The sequence below is a fragment of the Delphinus delphis genome, chromosome 10, assembly GCF_949987515.2.
Source record: "Delphinus delphis chromosome 10, mDelDel1.2, whole genome shotgun sequence".
Taxonomy (NCBI): domain Eukaryota; kingdom Metazoa; phylum Chordata; class Mammalia; order Artiodactyla; family Delphinidae; genus Delphinus; species Delphinus delphis.
The window spans coordinates 101,296,120-101,315,381 of NC_082692.2; the positions used below are offsets into that span (position 1 = coordinate 101,296,120).

The 19,262-nt window shown below is 56.9% G+C and overlaps 1 protein-coding gene across 1 annotated transcript; it reads right to left on the bottom strand.

The window, feature by feature from the left end:
- Window positions 1-577: 577 nt before the first annotated feature.
- HDAC11 (histone deacetylase 11) lies at window positions 578-15,411 on the bottom strand. The gene is made up of 10 exons (XM_060023128.2): window positions 15,228-15,411; window positions 14,114-14,262; window positions 11,488-11,588; window positions 6,239-6,355; window positions 5,209-5,251; window positions 4,875-4,951; window positions 3,792-3,854; window positions 3,436-3,532; window positions 2,427-2,605; window positions 578-2,254 (listed from the first exon to the last, which is right to left on the bottom strand). Coding segments are annotated over exons 1-10 (1,044 nt in total). The 5' UTR covers window positions 15,230-15,411; the 3' UTR covers window positions 578-2,038.
- Between the last annotated feature and the right edge of the window lie 3,851 nt (window positions 15,412-19,262).

Sequence of the window (19,262 nt, forward strand, 5' to 3'; positions counted from 1 at the left end):
TGGCTCTACCATTCACGAGACATGTGGCCTGAAGCAAACGCCTCTCCGACTCTCAGCGACCTCATCTGTAGAATGGGAATAATGACCTTCTCCATGGGACTCTGTGCATGGGCTAAAACACTAGCGTTTATCAGGCAGCTACCCCACGCCAGGCCTCTTGCCGTGTGAACTTTCAATCTTTATTTCCTTTAATCCTTAGGAGTTATGGATTCTTCACCTCAAGAACACACGGCAAGGCTTCCCTGGTGGCGCAGTGGTTAAGAATCCATCTGCCAATGCAGGGGACACGGGTTCGAGCCCTGGTCTGGGAAGATCCCACATGCCACGGAGCAACTAACCCGGTGCGCCACAACTACTGAGCCTGCGCTCTAGAGTTCACGAGCCACAACTACTGAAGCCCGCGCGCCTAGAGCCGGTGCTCCGCAACAAGAGAAGCCACCGCAATGAGAAGCCCGTGCACCGCAACGAAGAGTAGCCCCTGCTCGCCGCAAGTAGAGAAAGCCCACGCGCAACAACGAAGACCCAAGGCAGCCAAAAATAAAATTAATTAATTTTAAAAAAACACACGGCAGCCAGGTCGGATCAAAAGAGCCTTTATGGTTCTCTGGAGCAGAGGCTCCGTGGTGACAAGCCTGTCGCCGCCTGCCCCACAAGGCTGCAGGCCGTGTCGGAGGTGAAGTGGTGTTAGGTGCCTCGAGTCCGATGCAGGGACCAAGGGCAGGGGCGGGGCAGGGACGGGGTGGGGCAGGGCGGGGCGGGTGCGCCGTCCAAGCCTAAGGAGTTCAGCCTGTTTGACACTTGGTGATCTTGGAACCCTTCCTGCCCCGCCCCCTCCAGCAGAGGGAGCGGCGAGAGGGGTGTGAGGGAGAAGGTAGGAGAATTCAGGAGACCCCCAGATGGCAATGAGCACAAGTCCCATGGGGGGGTTGATCAGGGACGGCCCTCTTTCCCTCCCCACCTGCTTTGACCACTAAGAACACACCCAGGCAATGGAGCAGTGGACGCTCCCCCCGACCCCCAGCTTCCTGTGGGGTCCTGAGCATCCCCTTCAGAGTAGAGCTGACGACAAGGTCAGGGCCCCCCTGGGCAGTGCACATCAGGGCCTGGCATTTTGGATGAGCCCAGTGGAGGCTGCAGCCCCCGCCGGGGCCCCGCCCCAGCCCCCTACGCGTACAACCCTCTGCTCCCCTCCAGCAACGCCAGCCTGGCCTCGCCAGCGCCTCACTCCCCACCTGGGCCTCGGGGCCTGTGGGACCCAGCTTGGCCACCTGTCCCTCCCCGATTACCTGGTCCAGGCCTCACCTTCCTCTGTCCCTCAAGCCTCCAGAGCTAAGGCCTGTCCCTGAGCCAACAGTTCTTTCCCCCAAACCCGGCGCCCTCCCTGGACAGGCAAGATGCTGCTGAAGCAGGGGTTTGGGGCTCCTCAGGCCTCCCCTCCCCTCCCCACCAGGGAGGGGCTCTCGGACAGCAGGTCCAGACCTCGCTTTATTGAAGGAGAAGCCAGATGGGAAAACCCACCTGCATCCCCTTCCCTGCCACCCCCTCACATCCAGGACCAGGGCCCCTGCCTGCTGGCTGGGAACCCAGGGACCCCAGACGCCTGGCTCCAGCCCCCTCTCAGGTCTCCCACCCCTGAAGGGAGGAGGAGAGGGTGCAGAAGAGGAGGGAGGGGGCCCAACTGTGGAAGAGATGGAAGCTTCCTTGGTCTGAAACGGTCGCACTGTTTTGAAAACCAGAACACCCCACCCCTGGGGGCCCTCCCTGCGCCTGGGAGCTTCAACTGCCCTCCTCCCTCCTGGGAGAACTGCCGCCTGGTCAGGCCATGACCGTGACCGTGTGGGTCTTTCTGGGACTCAGGCCCTGCCCTCTGCCCCCACCCGCAGAACGGCCCGGAGACCGCGACACCCAGTGCGGAGAGTGCAGCTGCGCGCGAGGTCCCCCCCCCCCTCATTTGGAAAAGGAGAAGCACTGAGGGGCAGGTGGGCGGGCGGGCGGGCAGGTGGGCGGCAGGCAGGGAGCCACTCAGAGGGCAGTGTCGTCAGGGCACCTCCAGGGGCAGCAGGGGTGTGTCTGAGTTCTGTGCTGAGACGTTGGCTGGCTGGGGCCCGATGAGCCCCTGGCCATACAAATTAAGGATGGAGTCGGCAATGATGCGGGCTGTACGCTTCTGGTACCCGCCCGAGGTCACCATGAGGATGGGCACCTGGTGGCCTCGGACCAGCCGGAACACCAGCTCATCCCGCTTCACGACACCCTGGTGTGGGGGATGGGGAAGGCTGGAAAGTCCTGCTGCAGGTCTAACCCTGCTCCAGACCGCTGCTGCTTTTGCCCTTCCCCTCTGGCTTCAAGAGAAGCACCACTGCTGCCCACCTGCCCTGCCGCTGCTGTGTCCCTGGACCCTCCCCTGCCCCAGGGTCAGGAGGTACCTGCGGACTGATGGACAGCCCCCCGAGGCGGTCCCCCTCAAGGACGTCAGTGCCTGCGTTGTACACCACCACGTCGGGCTGATGCTCCTGGAGGGCTTTCTCCAGGTTCCTCTCCACCTTCCTCAGGTACTCATCATCCTCCGTGCCCCACTCCAGCTCCACCTTCCGCCTGATGGCCTCTGCGAGGGAGACAGCAGTAGCCCCAATGTGCAGGGGTGGGAAACTGAGGCTGGGGAGGGCGAGGACGGCCCATTTCCCCATCTGACTCCCCAGTGCTCGACCTCTTATTCACCCAAAACTAGGCTAAAAAAAGAGCACACAAGCGGCAAGGGGGACCCAAAGGAAAGCAGGGGGATCACAGATGAAACACTGCCTTGGGGATTCAGGGACCCACGTCAGGTGTCTGAGCCCACTGTCTCCGTAAGTCCTTGCCTGGACACCCCATGTGCCCTTAGGTCCAAATCCAGAACATCTGACATTCAGTTCAGAAACGGGTCCCTGGGGCGGCAAAGCAGCTGAGGTACGCACAGCAGCTCCGCCGGCTCTTACTGCGCAAATGTCCCTTCCCCACAGGGTGGGCAGGTCCCTGTGTTTCCAAAGCTCATCTGAGAGTCTCTACCTTTTAATTAATCCACCTGCATTTACTTAGTAACTATTATATTTGAACTAATTTCTGCCGTCTTATTTTATATGTATTTTTCCTTCTTTTTTCTTTTTGTCCTTCCCTGTTTTTGACCAGACAGCTGCATACCTAGTAGAAAAGGCTACTTTAGTCTTCTGGTGGTTACCCCAAAAGAAGGACTCACAGTGTTTATTGGGCAGGTTTATGTGGTCTTGGGTGGGTCAAGTGACCTTTTTAGGTCTCCGTTTCCTCGTCAGTCTCCCCCTCGCAGGGATGCCGAGGATAAATAAATGAAGGGGCCTCTGCAGGTCCCAGCATGTAGGAAAGGCCCCAGAGAGAGCCCCATCCAAGCAAGAGGCCCTGGGGCTGAGGGACAGGGCAGCTTACGCTTGGCAAAGCGGTCCCCGGGGTAGATGTGGCGGTTGTAGACGTCCATGATGTACACGCGCTTGTCGCCCATGAAGTCCCGCTCGTGCCCGTTGCCCTGTGGGGAACACACGGAAGCCACTCACAGGCAGGTGCCCCGGGAAAGGCACCCCCAACCACACCCCAGGAAACACCCCACGTGCCTGGGTGCGGGCGTGCCTGGGTGTGGGCGACAGAGGCCCAGCCTGGGGCTTGGGGGATGCTCCTGGGGGAGCGGAGCCCACAGCACGGTGGTGCGCGTCAGAGGCAGCTGGGGAGTGCGGGGAGGTGGCCCGGGGGGCGGGCCTGTGGGACCCCGGGCCCCACCAGGCACTCACCTGATGGGCATCGAGATCAACGATGGTGGCTCTGGAGACACCCTCCACTCGCTCAAACAGAAACTGCCCAGGGCGGGAGAGGGGAGAGGTAAGGACCACACAGGCCAGAGGACACAGCCCTGTAGAGGCTCCCAGTTAGCGAGGGGGTGGGCCGAAGCCTGTACATGCTTATGGGAGATCAGGCCACCAGGCAGAGCCCTCGGGAGCTGTGTGGCTCTGGAGAAGCCTGTGTGTGTATTCAGGGAAGGCTCCCTGGAGGGGCACGTGCTGTGCCCTGAAGGGCCAGAGGTGAGGAGGTTAAGAGAGTTGGCCCTCCGCGACAGCTCAGGATTCCCGGGGAAATGCTGGGGTGCAGAGCGGGGAACCCCCCTCGAGGCTGTGCCTGGAACTTCATTCTGCCATCTCCACCTTCCTACAGGGCCCAGCCCTAAAGCCTCCTCCTCTGAGAAGCCCTCCTTCCCCTCCCCCACCCTCCAAGAAGGTCTCCTTGCGTCCCCCTCTCCGAATGCCCAGGGTCTGCTGACTTGTCCCTCCTCCCCGTGGCGACAGGAGCCACGGGGCCCATGCCAACCCCGAGCACGAGGCCACGCGCGGGTGCTGAGGCAGCACTGCGGTCTGACCGACGTGGAGACCGCTGCCAGCTCTCCCCTTCCGGCTGTGCCCTCGCCCCTCTGGGCCCGTTTCCTCATCTCCTCCTCTGTAAAACGTGAGGATGCAGGGGCGAGCCCTGGAGGATGGAGGCGGCCACAGGGCCGGGCCCGCGGTAAATGCTAGCCGTTGTCACCACCATCAGGGTCATTATTTCTATCTCACCCTTCTCATAATTTAATATTGACATGGAAACTGTTCCCCTCCGGTCCCCTGCCACTGTTGAAGGCTGTCACCTCTGGACCGTCTCAGGCAACACGAAAAAGCAAGTGTCGCATCTGGGTTTGGGTCCCAGCCCGGCTGAGGGACCCGGGCGAGCTCCCACCCCTTCTGGGCCTCAGCTGTCTTCTCTACAATGCGGGGTGAGCACACCAGATTGGGGGATTCCAGGGAGGCTCTCGGAGGTGACCCCCCCCCACATGCTCTCGGGCACACCTTGATGGCGAGCGTGATGTCTGCGTAGGCGCAGAAGCCCCCGCCCCGGTCGCTGGAGCAGTGGTGGAAGCCGCCGCCTGCGAGGACAGCCGAGGTGTTGCCAGGGCCAGGCTCAAGGCCCAGACGCCCCCCTCCCACCTTCCTCCCAGGGCCCCCCTCCCCGCTCAGCTCCCAGGGACGGCTCCGGGCTCCAGGCTGCCTAAGTCAGCTGACCCCACGTGGGCATGTCACCATCCCTGGGTCAGGAGGCAGCTTTGCCATCGCGGCCACCCCTGTCCACAGTGGCACCAGAGCTGCTGCCCCCAGGACCCAGGCCAGGCCACGGGGCACTCACCTATGTTGATAGCCCAGCCTCGCTCCACGGCCAGCTTCCCCGCCTTTGGAAACAAGCACAGGATGAGGGGTGCGGGCGGCCAATTCCTGCACTTACTTATTCATTGAATCACTCATCCCATAAACACCATTTCCAGCCAGCTCCAAGGTGGGGATGAGCTGGGAGGTGGGGTACAGGAAGCACCCACCCATCCCCAGCAAACCCCGAACTGGCTGGCTTATGAGACATGCGGTGCGTAAGCCCCTGTGCAATTTGGTGAGGAGACTGGAGGAAATCAAAGTTCAGTTCTTAGGATGGAACGTGAGCTGACAAGGGTTCTCAAGCAGCTTTTAAAGGGAAAATGGACAAATTTTTGTTCCTGGAAATACTGTCGCCTTATTACTGAAATCCTATAGGAAATCATAATTTTGGGGTGGGCAGTAATATTCTAATAAACTTTCAAAATGCACAAATTTGCAAAGCTGAAAAGAAAACTATAGGGGTCAACAGGTATTAATCCCTGTCTGGGTTGGATCATTGTACATTCAAATCATTTCAGCTCCTCTACCTCCAATCAACTCAGCAGTCTGTGGTGAATTTTAGAGAAAACTACACACAGAATGTGAAACCCAGTTTTGCTGCAACTGTTTGTGACTGTCACACCCGCGATGGGGGGGAGGGGCACCATCCATCGCTGACGTCATAGGGGTTTGTTTCCATCTGAAATTTGAGTAGCTCGGAGTCACAGTTTTAGGACATACTCTCCAGGGGGTGGGATACATCTTATACACCAGCAAATACGGTAACTCTAACAGGTGGTCTTGGGGGCAGAACAGTGAATTCTAATGTCCCAGCCAGGCAGGAGAGGCTTTGGAAGAAAGAGTTCTTGTTGCTGCCTTGAGGAATATTTAGGATTTTGCTCAACTACTCAGCAGCACGAGGCATTCTAGATGGAGAGCCCAGGGTGGGCAAAGACCCAGGGTGGGAAGGAGCCTGGGGTGGAGGGCCCAGCCCAGCCGCTGCTCCCCGCCCCAAACCAGCTCCCACCTACCATTATGGTTCCTCCCGTCTGGGTCCGGAGGGGCTTCAGCACCTTCCTCTGTACCAGGAAGTTGGGCAGGAAGATGACAGGGGGGATTTCTGTGATGGTTGCGACAGCAAAGGACCACTGTGGAAAGAGATGTGGGCCATTGGCCTCCCTCTGCCCGGTGAGCGCAGAGGCAGCAGCGGGGAAGCAGATTCCCCCTGGGCCAGCTTCGGGGTGGCGCGGGGGGGGGGACTTCGGGCGAGCGCAGCTCCTTGGGTGAGAAATGGGAGCTCCCACCGTGGCTGAGCTCTGGGCTCAGTACAGAGATGCTCACAACCGCACTCTCCTTAAAGCTAAGTCAGCCCTCGGTCCTCGTGCTCCAAGGCCCTCGGCTGCCCTCTTGTGCCCAGAAGGAGAGCTGCAGGGGACTCCAGGTCACCACGGAGCCCACCCAGAACTGGCCCAGCCCGCCCACTGCACAGAGGGGCACTGAGGCCCCGGAGAGGCGGGGGGCTGGGGGGAGGATCTTTCCTTCCAAGGTCACAGGGAGTCACTGACGGAGCCAGGACTGGACGCCCAGGGCTCCTGCTGTCCAGGCACAGCACAGCCTCCCCATCCACCGGGAATCAGTCATCCCTTCAAATGGGGCTGGATGTCCTCATCCTCCACTGCTGAGGCAGGAGGGTCTGGAGCACCGAGAAGGCGTCTGCACCAAGATAAGGACACAGGCCTTCCCTATAACCTCCCGAGCCCTGGGCAAGCATCCATGCACCCCGCTCCTAGACCATCTCCTGCCTGCCTGGGAACGCCCGAGGTCCAGACCCTGCTCTCCACTGACCCCAAGCAGGGCCCTGGAGGGGCCCCAGCACTTGGTAGGTATTTACTAAGCGCCTGCTAGGCTGCAGGTCCCAAGATGGCACTGCTCCTGGCCTCACGGACACATAGCAGCCCAGCAGGGAGGCGCTGATATGCAACGCGACAGCCTTGCTGGGGAGAGGGAGAACATGGTCTGGCTGGACAGCTGCGAGACCCATGTATGTGTGTGTGTGTGTTTTCGTGCATGTGTGCAGAGGTGTGCATATGCACATGCATTCATGTGTATGCGTGTGTGGTAAGGGGCAGACCCAGAGAAGGGAAGACAGCCAGCTCCACCCATCTGTCCCGCCAAGCCCATCACCCAGCACCGGTCCGGCACACGTGAGGCAGAGAACCACTGTTCGCTACAAGTAAGTGAGCAACGAGCCCGTGAAGGAAAACACTGAGTCGATGCCCCCCTCCCACCCTCGGCAAGCCAGCAGGGGACAGAGAATGAAAGAAGAGGAAGCCATAGCCCCAGACAGAAATTAAGAAAGCAATTTCATTTACAACACCTTCAAAAAGAATAAATTTACCAAGCAGGTATAAGACTCATACACGGAAAACTACAAAACGCCGCTGACAGAACTTAAAGAAGATCTAAATAAGTGGAAAGACATCTTGTGTTCATGGGCTGGAAGACCTAACATTGTAAAGATGTCAGTTCTCTCCTAATTCATCTCCAGATGCACAATTCCTGCCAAAATCCCAATGGCCATTTTTTTTTCTCTGCAGAAATGGAGAAGCTGATCCTGTAACCCCGGGCGTCCTGTTTCCCTGGGACTCTCTGAGACTCGCCCCCCCGGCTGCTCCGTGGCACACACGGGGGCCTGTGTCTCTTCTCCCACAGGCGCCGGGCGCTGTGACGGTAGCAACAAGGCCCAAGTTGTGCCCAGACTCCCTGGGGCTCCAGCCACAATTTCTGGGACATCCTTGGCATCCTTGGCTTCCTTGGCTTGCAGACCCCACACCCAATCTGAACAAAAGAAAATCCTATTGTTCCAACTTCATAACAAACCCCAAGTTCTGCCACGTACCCCCCCCAGGTCACAGCTACTTCCAGCCTCATCTGAGAGGCCAGGCTCTCTCACCAGGATCATTGCAACCACCTGCTCCCTCCCAGGCTCCCTGCTTTTGTTCTGACAGACTGGTCTCAACCATTCCCATCACAGCTGCCAAGCAATCCTGTTAAAATCTAGGTCAGATCACGTCCCCCTGCTTGAAACACTCCTGGGCTCCCACCTCCTTCAGAGCAAAGCCACAGCGACCACAGGCCCTCTGTGGCCTGGCCCCAATCATTTTCCGACCCCACCCCTTACCGTCTCCCTCCCATTCCTCCCATCCAGTCACTTAGTCCTCGCTGCTGCTGGAACACACTGGAGATACTCCTGCCTCAGGGCCTTTGCACTTGCTGACCCTTCTGCTCGGAATGCCTACCCCCAGATGCCCACCGAGCCCACTCCCTCAGGGCCCTCAGTCCACGGTCACATGGCAGTGAGACCCCCGACCTCCTATTTTGAAGGGCGGTCCTCCCCACCCCCTTTCCTGCTGTCCTTTCCCCAAGGCACTGAGCGCCTTTTAACACACCAACTCCGTCCCATCAAGAGAGGGATTCAGTCTCTTCTGTTCCGCCATCATCCTACACCCAGAGCAGAGCCCGGTCCTCTAAACACTCACTACATAAATGTGTCCCGAGCACTGCCCAGCACAGGGCACACAGGGACTACATGTCGGGTCTGCATCCCACCACCCGGCGCCCCACGGCAAACTGTCACAGGGTCAGCACAAGGCAGGAGCCTGGCCCTGGCCCGACCCAAACCCCACCCTCAGTGGGGCCGACTCTGGGCCTTGCACACAGCAGGCGCTCAGTAAACACTTGTTTCCCTGAATGGACGTCATCTGGCAAACATCAGGCCACTGCACCTCGTTCAATGCCCAGTGTATTAAGCATTGAAGGCCACACCAGTGCAGGGCCAGGCATGAGCCCGGAACACGGGTATGGGGCAGTACGGGCATGGCACACACAGGACCGCTGAGGAGAAGCAGCCCTGGGGGTCCTGCAGCAGAGAAAAGAGGAAAGAAACGTCATGGACATCAGGGGCCAGGGGGCTGTTCCCGAGAGCAGCCCCTAGACACCACACAATGCCTGGAACGTGCATGGGTCTCACCTGAGCGTCTGGGGCACCGGACCCCACATCACTCTCCTGTGGCACCTGGAACAAAATCCAAACTCCTCCTGAGGCCTGCAGGGCTTGTGGACCAGGGCTGCTGGCCTCCCTGACCACATCATGTGCCACGTCAGTGTTTCATTCCCTTCAACCTGGCCACTCGAGCAACCCTCTCCCCTTCGGGAGGCCAAGCCCCCTCCCTCTCCAGGCCTGAGACTCTGGACATTCTTCTTTTAAAACTCCACGAGTATCACCTACTCCTCATTCTTTGATCTCTGCTCACACCTCACCTCCTCTGTGAGGCCCTCCCTGACTGCTCAAGCTAAATGAACGTACCTCTGCCTAATTACCCTTTTTTTTCCCTTCATAGCCCTTGGTGCTCTCCGAAATGCTCTTGTACGGTTACTTCTTATTTTCAGTCTTCTTTAATGAAATACAAATCCATGGGAGCAGGGAAACTTGCTTATTCTTTTTTTTCTTTGCACCCAGTACACAGTCAGTATTCGATATAGACGTGCTGCGTGACTGAATACTTCTTCATCTTAGTAGGTCATGTGGAAATCATCATGTTTCTCCTTTTGCTCTGGCTGCCAGGGAGCTCCAAATACATGGCACAACCATAGCATCTTGGTTATGTTGGCGTATCCGAAGTCTCCTCCTGTCCTTGACCTCAATTTTCTAATTGGGGCTCTACTTGTTTGCATTATTGCTTATCACATAGTAAGCTGCCTTCAGGCTTCTGGGGTCCCAAGGCCAGGCATGCAGTCAGTCCCACACCGTTTCCTGAAAAGCCCCTCAAACGGATGGAGCCCTGGAGCCCTGGAGCCCATCCCCCATCCCCAGCGTTATCCTGGCACTGGCTCCAGCCTGGCGCCACTCTGTTCTGGTCTCTCCCTGCCCCCACCCTCACCCTCCGGACTCTGGCAGGCATGTCCTCCTGACCGAGCTGCTGGGCTGTGACCACGCATGTCCGGGCCCTGGGAAACCAGAGCAGCCAAGTGCTGGGCTTCGTGCCAAGGCCTCGCACACCTCGCTCTCCCGGGAGCCAGGTTTCAACCTCTTCCTGGTAATCTTTCATGAGCTCACACTGTCACGGATCCATCTAGAATTCTCACAGCTCAGGCCGGCGTGGAGGAGGACGGAGGGCAGCTGCCGTGGCCTGGAACCCGGAAGACCTGACCGGATGCCCTGCCTGGGGTCTCCCCCGGGCCTGCTGGACTTCCCAGGTGACCTTGAGCAGGTGGGGCCTCTTTCTGGGGCTAGGTGTTTCCACCTATGGGGAAGAAGCCTGGTGACCTCTGGCACCCACTCTAGCTCTGAGTCTAAGATGAGTCCTGCTGGGAAGCCTAGCGGTCAGGGGTCAGGACTCCACGCCCTTGGGGACAGAGAACCTGTGGCATCCCTGACACACCAGGTTCTGATGCCACCCCGAGCCCAGCCTGCCCTCTTCTCCCACACAGGGGACTGACTGAACGCCTCTACCCTCAGAACCACGCTGAGGAGAGCCATGCAGCTCCTCTAGAAGGAGGTCACCACGGGCAGACCCCATGTGCTCTGCAGGTGGGCTTCAAAAACCTTCCAATGAGTTGCTACATTAAGAAATCAGGAACTGTCACTTAACATCTGGATTTCTGGCTTCTCTTTGAAAGCTAGGCCCACGGTGGAGGCTGAGTGGCGGCCACCAGCTTGGGAAGGGCAGGAGCTCCACTTGTCCCAGACACCACCCACCCCTTGTTTATGTTCCCTGCTGGGCCCTGGGGCGTAAAAACTCGTTTGCAGCCCAACAGTTTCCAACACGTCTTTAGCCGCAGAAGCCCTTGAAACAGCATCTTATACTTTAGCCCGAGGTAAAAGTAGGCCAAAGTGGAATAGCTTTGGTTGAATGGGGACAAGGGACTGGGCCCCCCCCCCACCCATCATCCCAGCAGGGGTCTTTGAGGCCTGTCCACATAGCACAGACTGAAAGTCACTGATGCAGAAGCCCAAAACCCCAATGAAGGTTCAACCCCCACCAAGTGGCCATCCCTGCTTTCATACTCCCAAGGATGGGGAGCTCACTCTACCCTGGAGTAGCCTAGCCCACCCCTGGCATCTGCCTTTCTAGGACACCTCTCTCCTGTCGGGGATCACAGACTCACATGCTCCCCCTGCACAGGGACAGGAACGGAGCCCCTCGAGGCTGTGCATCCCCAGGCTAAGGGCCCCCTCCTCCAGCCCCTCCTTCTGGCTGGCAGCCCCCAGGCCCTGTACCTTCAGCTCGTTGAGATAGCGTCTCGTGTGCACCACCAGCAGGTCTTCGTCCGAGGCCTCCCGTGCCTCCACCAGCATGCTGTCTGATAGAAGTTTCTCTTCTGAAACCACAAAGCAGGCCCCATGCATCCCTGCCGCCTCCAGGCCGGGCCCAGCCCCAGCCCCTCCCACAGGCTGGCAGCCCTGCCCCAGGACAAGGTGGGCCCTGGTGGCTTGTGGGCGGTCTGAGAACGGGCCACCTCTCAGGCCAGTGGGGACAGCGGCCAGGCCCTCGGGCCAGGGGACATACGACATTGTGCACAGTGATCCTCGTGTTTCCCAGGCCCCTGACAGCCGGGAGGCGAGCTCAAGTGTGACTGGATACCTTTAGAGGCAGGTAGCACACGGCTCATTAACGCTGACTCTCAAGGTGAGAAAAAGCTCTTCTGCTCGATTCTCCCTCCACCTTGGGATGACATCATGGGGGGTTTGGTATACGGGGGGCCTCTCTTTAACACCTGCCTGACCCTTGTTCATCTCCCTTTTTTTAACCCCCCAAAAGGAGCAATCAGTTTCACGGTACGCAGCAACAGTAAGCTGCCTGAGCTGAAATAACACTGTTGTTTTCATTGCATTTATTTTTTACCGTGACCTTCTATTTATGGCAAATGAAACTGGCTTTTTCCATTTAGATGACATGTTTCCTTTTAAAACAGGTTTATTTAAGTTTCTTAAAACGAAGGCTAAGTCAATAAAAACTATGAAGTAAATAATGGAACAGGTGGTATGAGGCGATGGCAAGGGACCAAGAGTGGTTTGCAAATGACTGATGTTTGGGAAAAACCATGTTATTTCATTACCATATACGCATACACCAGACAAGACTTGCTCCCTTTTGCAACAGAAGAAATAAGGCAGAGAGGACGAAGTGCTCTAGGGCACAGTGACAACAGGACCGTGATGCTCTGGTTCTAGGGAAGTCGAAGGACAAGGTCAGAATCTAGGGGAACCACGCTGAGGAGAGCCATGCAGCTCCTCTAGAAGGAGGTCACCACGGGCAGACCCCATGTGCTCTGCAGGTGGGCTTCAAAAACCTTCCAATGAGTTGCTACATTAAGAAATCAGGAACTGTCACTTAACATCTGGATTTCTGGCTTCTCTTTGAAAGCTAGGCCCACGGTGGAGGCTGAGTGGCGGCCACCAGCTTGGGAAGGGCAGGAGCTCCACTTGTCCCAGACACCACCCACCCCTTGTGGCACACGACCTATGCTAATGTGTCACTCTTAGAAACCAACCCTGGTAGAAACCAACTAGTTCCATACACTTCTCACAAAGAGCTCCACATATAGCAGGTATCCCCCCCAAACACTCCATGGCTCCCCACTGCCTTCCGGCAAGGAACCAGCTGTTTTCTTGGCGGTACCCAAGGCCCTTCACCATGTGGCCCTGGCTCCTTTCCACCCACATGCTCAGTGGAAACTCAGGAAAATGGTCAGCTCCGAGTGAGGGGGACAAGGAACCCTTATGTTGCGCTACTGGGTGACACAGGAGCCCAAGAAGGGGCAATGAACACAGAGACTCAGGACCACTGGAAGCAGAGCATAAAGGACCCCATTCAGGAAGGCATGAGAACAGCCAGGGGAGACGCAGGATGGCTCCGCTCACCTCACCAGAGCTCTTGCCATGGCTGCACACCACTTGTACTCTTTTCTACTTAATATTTTTCTTTGAATATGCACTCTGGTCACTATTGCAAGTGGAAAATCAGTATCCCTTGCCATAAACAGAAGTTAACCAAAAATAAAAACAAATAACAGTGTTATTAATCTCTAACTTGACTCTATTTTCTGCCAGGTGCAGAGACTGAGGCTCGCTCTAGATTTGTTAAAAAGGGAGATGGGCTTAGGTGTTAAAGACGGGCTAGCCCCACAGTGAAACTTCCCCCAGGTGTCATCAGAGGGATTGTGCGATTTAAAGATATGCAGTGTTTCATCCTATGCCAGGTAACATTTCAGGTAATATTTCCTACTTCCCTCAGTTAAAGAACCCACAATACAAGGAACTAGAATATTTTTTTTCACCAGCCTACTGTGATGCCTGAATTTTCCACATGAACCAGACCCCTAGATTACAAACCACAATTGAAACAACGTGCTCCCCAGAGCACCACCCCACTCAGGGGATGAGCCATGAAGCGGACGAGCCTGGGGCTCTGAGGTCCAGGCCCCATTCCCCCACTCAATAGCTGTGTGCCTTTGGGCACATTTTCTAACTCTCTGGGCCCCAAGTTCCTTCATTTGTAATCCGTGAGGTTGGAGCAAAGGTTGTCCACTTCCCAGACTCTAGGAGCTTGTGGGCTATGGACAATGCATTCCTCCAAGCATCAGCTCCCCTTCTACTGGGTCTCCAGGGGCAGAGACAGGACTTAGGTCCACAGCGATGGAGAGCCAGTGAAGGTGTGATACGGGAGCATATCATGCTTAGAAGTCTGTGTTGGAAAGATCCTTTTGACAGCACGGGTGGGAGGCTGTCTCAGGGCTGACACTGGAGGTGGGAGGGCCTGACGCTTGTGCCAGGGAAAGAGCAGCAGGTGGTGGCAGGTGGGCTGGAGAAAGCAGAGGTAGGGTCCGAGTGGGGCCTTCCATACCTTTTAGGAAGCTGATCACTTTGCCCCATTTTCCTGCATCAAAGGGGTGCAGCTTCTCCAGGCCCAGGAAGGTTATGTTGTAGCGCGGTGAGTACACGATGGGCCAGCGTGACTCCGGCACATGCTGGTACAGCTGGGTTGGGTGTGGCCTTCCATGGGCACAGAGACAGACATGCACAGACAGGAACAGTCTCACCGTGGGAAGCAGCTTCCCCTTCTGCGCCAGCAGGCTGGGATTGAGCAGACAGCCCTGACCCAGCACCACCAGCTCCCTCGGTGGCAGAAAAAGGGCCACTTACCAACAGCAACAACAGTAATAACAGCGGTTCCTTACTGAGCTCCCTGAACCATTCAACCCAATCCTCACAGCAGCCCTGGGGGGTAGGCACCACCATCCCACCGGAGGCTCCGGGAGGGAACCAGGTGCGCCCAAGGTCACACGGGTCTGTGGAACAGCAGATGTGAACCCAGGTGTGTCTGGCTGTAAGGCCTCAGCACCTCACCTCCACATGATAACAATTACATCAACAGCTCTGTGGCCGTAGGCCTCGCTTTCCTCAACTGTAAAATGTGTGGCTGTTGAGAATGAGATAACGCATTTAACAACTGAGCACAGAAAGCGCCCTTTCCCTGAGAGCTGAGGTGACAGTTCCCAGAAACAGCAGGTCGGGGCTCACGCAGGCTGCGGCCCAACCCGGAGCCAGGAATGGGGTCACCTGGGGCCCCGCCGCGCAGCTGACCCCCATAACACCTCCGCAGCTGCCGCACAGGGAACAGAAACCCGGCTGCCACTGCGGGGCCTCCGCTTAGCTGGTGGGGCCCGAGGGCAGACGTCAGAGCTGCGCTTGTAGCGAGCCCCCGCCGGGACGGCGCCCCGCGCCGGCGCCCGTCCCGTGGGCCGCAGATTGGCGGCGCTGGGCTGGTCCGGCACGCGGGGCCGGCCTGGCCACAAGAGGCCCGAGCGCCCCTCACCCGCCATACCTGGGCCCGCACCTGGCGGGCTCGCCCGGCCGCCCGCGCACTGGTGCTCCCGCCCACCGGGACCCCCCGGAACCCCCGGGGCTTGGCCCGGCGCCCCACCCCGCGCCCCCATCCCCGCCCCCACCGCACTCACATGCCGGGGCCGGGCCCTCCCAGCGCTGCCACCGCTCCGCGACCGGGCGGGCCGGGGAGCGGCCCCGCCCAGGACACGCCCCCAGCCTCTGCCGTCTCCACTGGGGGCGGAGCTCCGAAGATTCGGCTCCGCCCCGCCTCCACTCGCGCCTGCGTCACAGCACAGAGGGCTGGAGTCCCGCACAGAGCGCCTCTTCAACGCCACCCAACGCCCTTCAAGCGCGAAGTCCCCCCTTCCTCAGACTAACACCCAGTGAGATCTCGCCCGGCTCGGAAGCCGCGCCCCTTATGGGGAGGACCGCTCGTCCCAGAGTTGGAACGGGAGGCATCGCCCCGCCCCGTGGGAAGGGCCAGTCTATGCCCCGCCCCCGGCCGCCAGGCCTTCCTGCGCGGTCTCAAGGCTTGGGCGTCCTGGGTGTTAGGGACGCCGGGCTTCCCGGCGGACTCCGAGGCGGAGCCGCAGTGTGGCCTTGGGCAAGCGTCCGGGCTCTGTGGTCTCTGTTTCCACGAGTAAAATGGAAGAGTGGGGGCCGTGTGTTCTGGCCCTGACATCTCCGACCTAATGGGATGCATGACCACACTGACTTGAGGCCACCCACTACCCCCCACTGCCCAGCCCCATCTGGCGGCTCTGACATGAGACAAGCGCTCTCCACACAGTTCTTTAGGCTCTCTGAACCTCAGTGACCTTACCAGTAGAATCAGACTGGTGATCCAGTCTTCAGGGTACAGTTGTTTATCTGCACACTCACCCCGGCCCCGCCCCGGGAAGCCAAGAGGAGCCCGGCGACAGCTGAGAGTGTCTTGGGGCTGGATCCTGGGAGGAGGCCCCAACAATAGAGCCCCAGAGGACAGAGACAATGGGCTTCTCTGTAGGCCCAGCTGCCCCGCCCACCAAACAGAAGCAGCTGACCCCAGGGCTGCCAGGGGCAGGGCAGCTGAGATCGCTGTGTCGGTGTGACGGGGGTGGAGGTGAGGGGGCACCATGAAGGGGAAGGGCACAGACGTTTGAACAGTGCCCTGCATGTGCCCATCACCTGATTGCACGATGACCCTGGATTCTCACAACCTAATCCTATGAGGGTTACCATCATCACCCTAATTTTATCATGAGGTAACTGAGGTTCAGGTCTGGATTAAACCCAGACCGCCGCCTGCCCGCAGCGCTGTGGCCTTGGGTAACTGGCTTCGGCTCTCTGGTCCTTCATTTCTGTGTCTGAAAATGAAGTGATGCCTGTCCCTCCACCCATGGGGAGGCTGAGAGAATCCAGAGAGATAATCATGCTAATTATTATTTAAATAGCACATAGCTTGCGTTAGGTTCAATTCTAAAAGCTTTATGCTCATTTGATCCTTACAGCACCACTAGGAGTGGAACTATGGTTATCCCCATTTTACAGATGAGGAAACTGGGGCACAGAATGAAGTAATTTGCCAAAAGGTCAGGGATGTGGACAGAAAAAATATAGCCACAGAAAGAAAAAATTAATATTTAATAACAACAAGGGAGAAAGTGCACACAGTGGTCCTGTGTCATTGAGAGAGGCTGACTTCATCTCAGGAGCTTGCTCTGTGGTCTGGGAAGTCACATGGATGAACCTCTTGTTGAGAGAACAAAGATCTGGGGCAGACTGGATAGGAGAGCTGAGGCCAAAAAGAGTGGGATTGCTCTGGGGAAGAGGGTTTTTTAAGTTGTGTCCTGTGTGGCTGAGGAGAGAGGCGCTCTGAGGAGCCCTGGGGCTTGAGAACACCTTCAAACCTCCATGCCAGCCTGAACCACCTACACACGCTATTACTTCTGGGAGAAATAAACTATGTTATTCGTGCTGAGTGTTTGGGGGCCTCTTTGTTACAGAATCCTAGTCTATCTGCTCACCAACACACCACACTGGGACAAAGCAGCGAACCCAGCAGGCAAGATCTAAAAGGCTTTGTCAAGCTCACAGGTTAGGGGGAGAGACAAATCTTAACCTACCCAGGAAACAAATAATCATGATTACAAAGTGTTGAGAAGTGTTGTGAAAGGGACAAGGTGTGATGGTGAGAGAGAATGAGGGGGCCCCTGATTTAGACAGTGATTAGGAACACCCCTTGGAAGAGATTATTATTTTTCACTTTTTAAGCAGGTATATCTTATTTTAAATGTCAGTGCGACGAAACGAGACCCTGAATTATCGAACATTTACATTATTTCCCCCCTTTCATGAAGTCTTGGAATATATTTCAACTGAAAGTGAATAAGGAGCCCCCAAAACATAACACTTCTTTTGAACAATACAGTTATACAAAGGACAACATGAACTGTAGAAATGTACCAAAGGTGAGTAAATAATTGGCACAGACCCAATATTTCAGTATTAGTTAATACTAGTTAAATTGACATGGTTTTAAAACCATGTCCTTTAAGTTCACGTAAGCACCCCTCTTTCCATTCCACTGCTGTACCTTGGCAATTTTGTCCATATTTAACACCACAGCAACAATAACAACAATTATATTAGCTAGTATTCGTTAAACCCTGAATCAGGGCCAAAGCACTGCCAAGTATGTAAAATATGTTTTGCTATTTGTTTATTGATGAAGAGAAGATTTTTTAAACAAGTAAAGAAAACTGCAAGTGCAGAGGCATGGATGCCAGAAGGAGCTTGTATTCAAGAAACAGAAAAAGGGGAGTGTATATTTTATTCCTGCCACAACGTGAAGCTCTAAGTAATAGGCAGGGTCTCAGGAGAAAAGAGAGGACCCACTCAGTGGTTTATTGAAAACAGTTTAATGAAGGGGTAATTTATCTGAAGTGTGTGTTTGGAGAAGGTGTTCAGGGTGTGTAGGAGAATCAACAGGGGACGGTACAGTACTTGCGCTGGCAACAGTGGGAAGCCTTCATCCCCTAAACCTGAAGAGAGTGGGGGAGGAGTGGTTTTCTGGAAGAAGTGAGAGCTGCAGGTATGAGTCAAGGATCCTCTGAGAAGAGCAGCGTTTAGAGAGATTCAGCCACTGCCAAAACTGGGGGTTGGTAGAAAAAAATACCCCAACTTTTCTCTCCTCCCACCCTCGGATGCCCACTGATGCTTCCCATTGGCTGTCTCCCACTGGTGCCTCCCATTGGCTAGGTCCCATTGGCTATCTTCCTTTGGTGCCTCCCATTGGTTGAAGCCAACTTGGAGCCTAGCCAAGGAAGCCCAGGTGATGATGTCCACAGAGGTGAGCTTCATGAGGGGACACAAAGCAGAGTGGAAAGCTGTAGCAAGTGCATCTGGGGGATGGGGATAAGCGGAGAATAACCACTGGTGTTCTAGGTGACCTTGGAGATTTCTGCAGACCCTTCTGAGCCAACTCTATAACAGGAGTGAGTTAGACTTGAAAATCGACCCTGTCCCCAGTACCGTTGACCCAGAGCACTCACAGGGCCTGTCACCATGGAAACCTGAAACTCGGCTTGGCCACCTCAGCCTACCATCCAAACCGTACCCCAAATCGAAGAGCTGGTCCAAGAGCTGACCGGGTGGCGCATCTGTAGAGCCTCGGGCCTTAGCCTCAGACAGACAGGTTGGCAGGGCCTTCTGAGACCAGCAGGATGTTTGGGCGCCCTGGGTGGGATGAAATCATCGCTCCCATCTCTGGGCTCCTAGCGGCAGTTTGCTCCGTCAGGGAGGACTGGCCCTGAGGGAACTCACTCCACAGCCACGGCATCTCAGGCCACAGCTGCCTGGCCTCTGTCACTTGCGGGCCCAGGAGGCGAGCAACAAACAGCGCACAGGCACTCGGGGTGTCCCTCAGCTGCACACCCGCAGGGACACACACCCCACAGCCACAGGCAAACACCCACCGCGTCACACCCAGATACACACAACGACGCATACGCGCCCACAGCGCGGTCCACCACGCCCAGCCCGCAACCCTCCACCCCGGCCAATTCTTCCGTTCTTCCAGTACCAGTTTTCCGGACTGTCCCGGGATGAAGGCGGGATGCCCCTCAGTGTGCCCCTGTGGATCCCTGATGTCTGCTTCATCGAGGTGCCTCTGCCCCAGAGGGGGA

Coding starts and splice junctions, on each gene's coding strand:
- HDAC11 (XM_060023128.2), bottom strand. Junction 5,252..6,238: donor AGACGGGAGGAACCATAATG/GTAGGTGGGAGC, acceptor TTGTTTCCAAAG/GCGGGGAAGCTGGCCGTGGA. Junction 3,855..4,874: donor ACATCACGCTCGCCATCAAG/GTGTGCCCGAGA, acceptor CGCCCTGGGCAG/TTTCTGTTTGAGCGAGTGGA.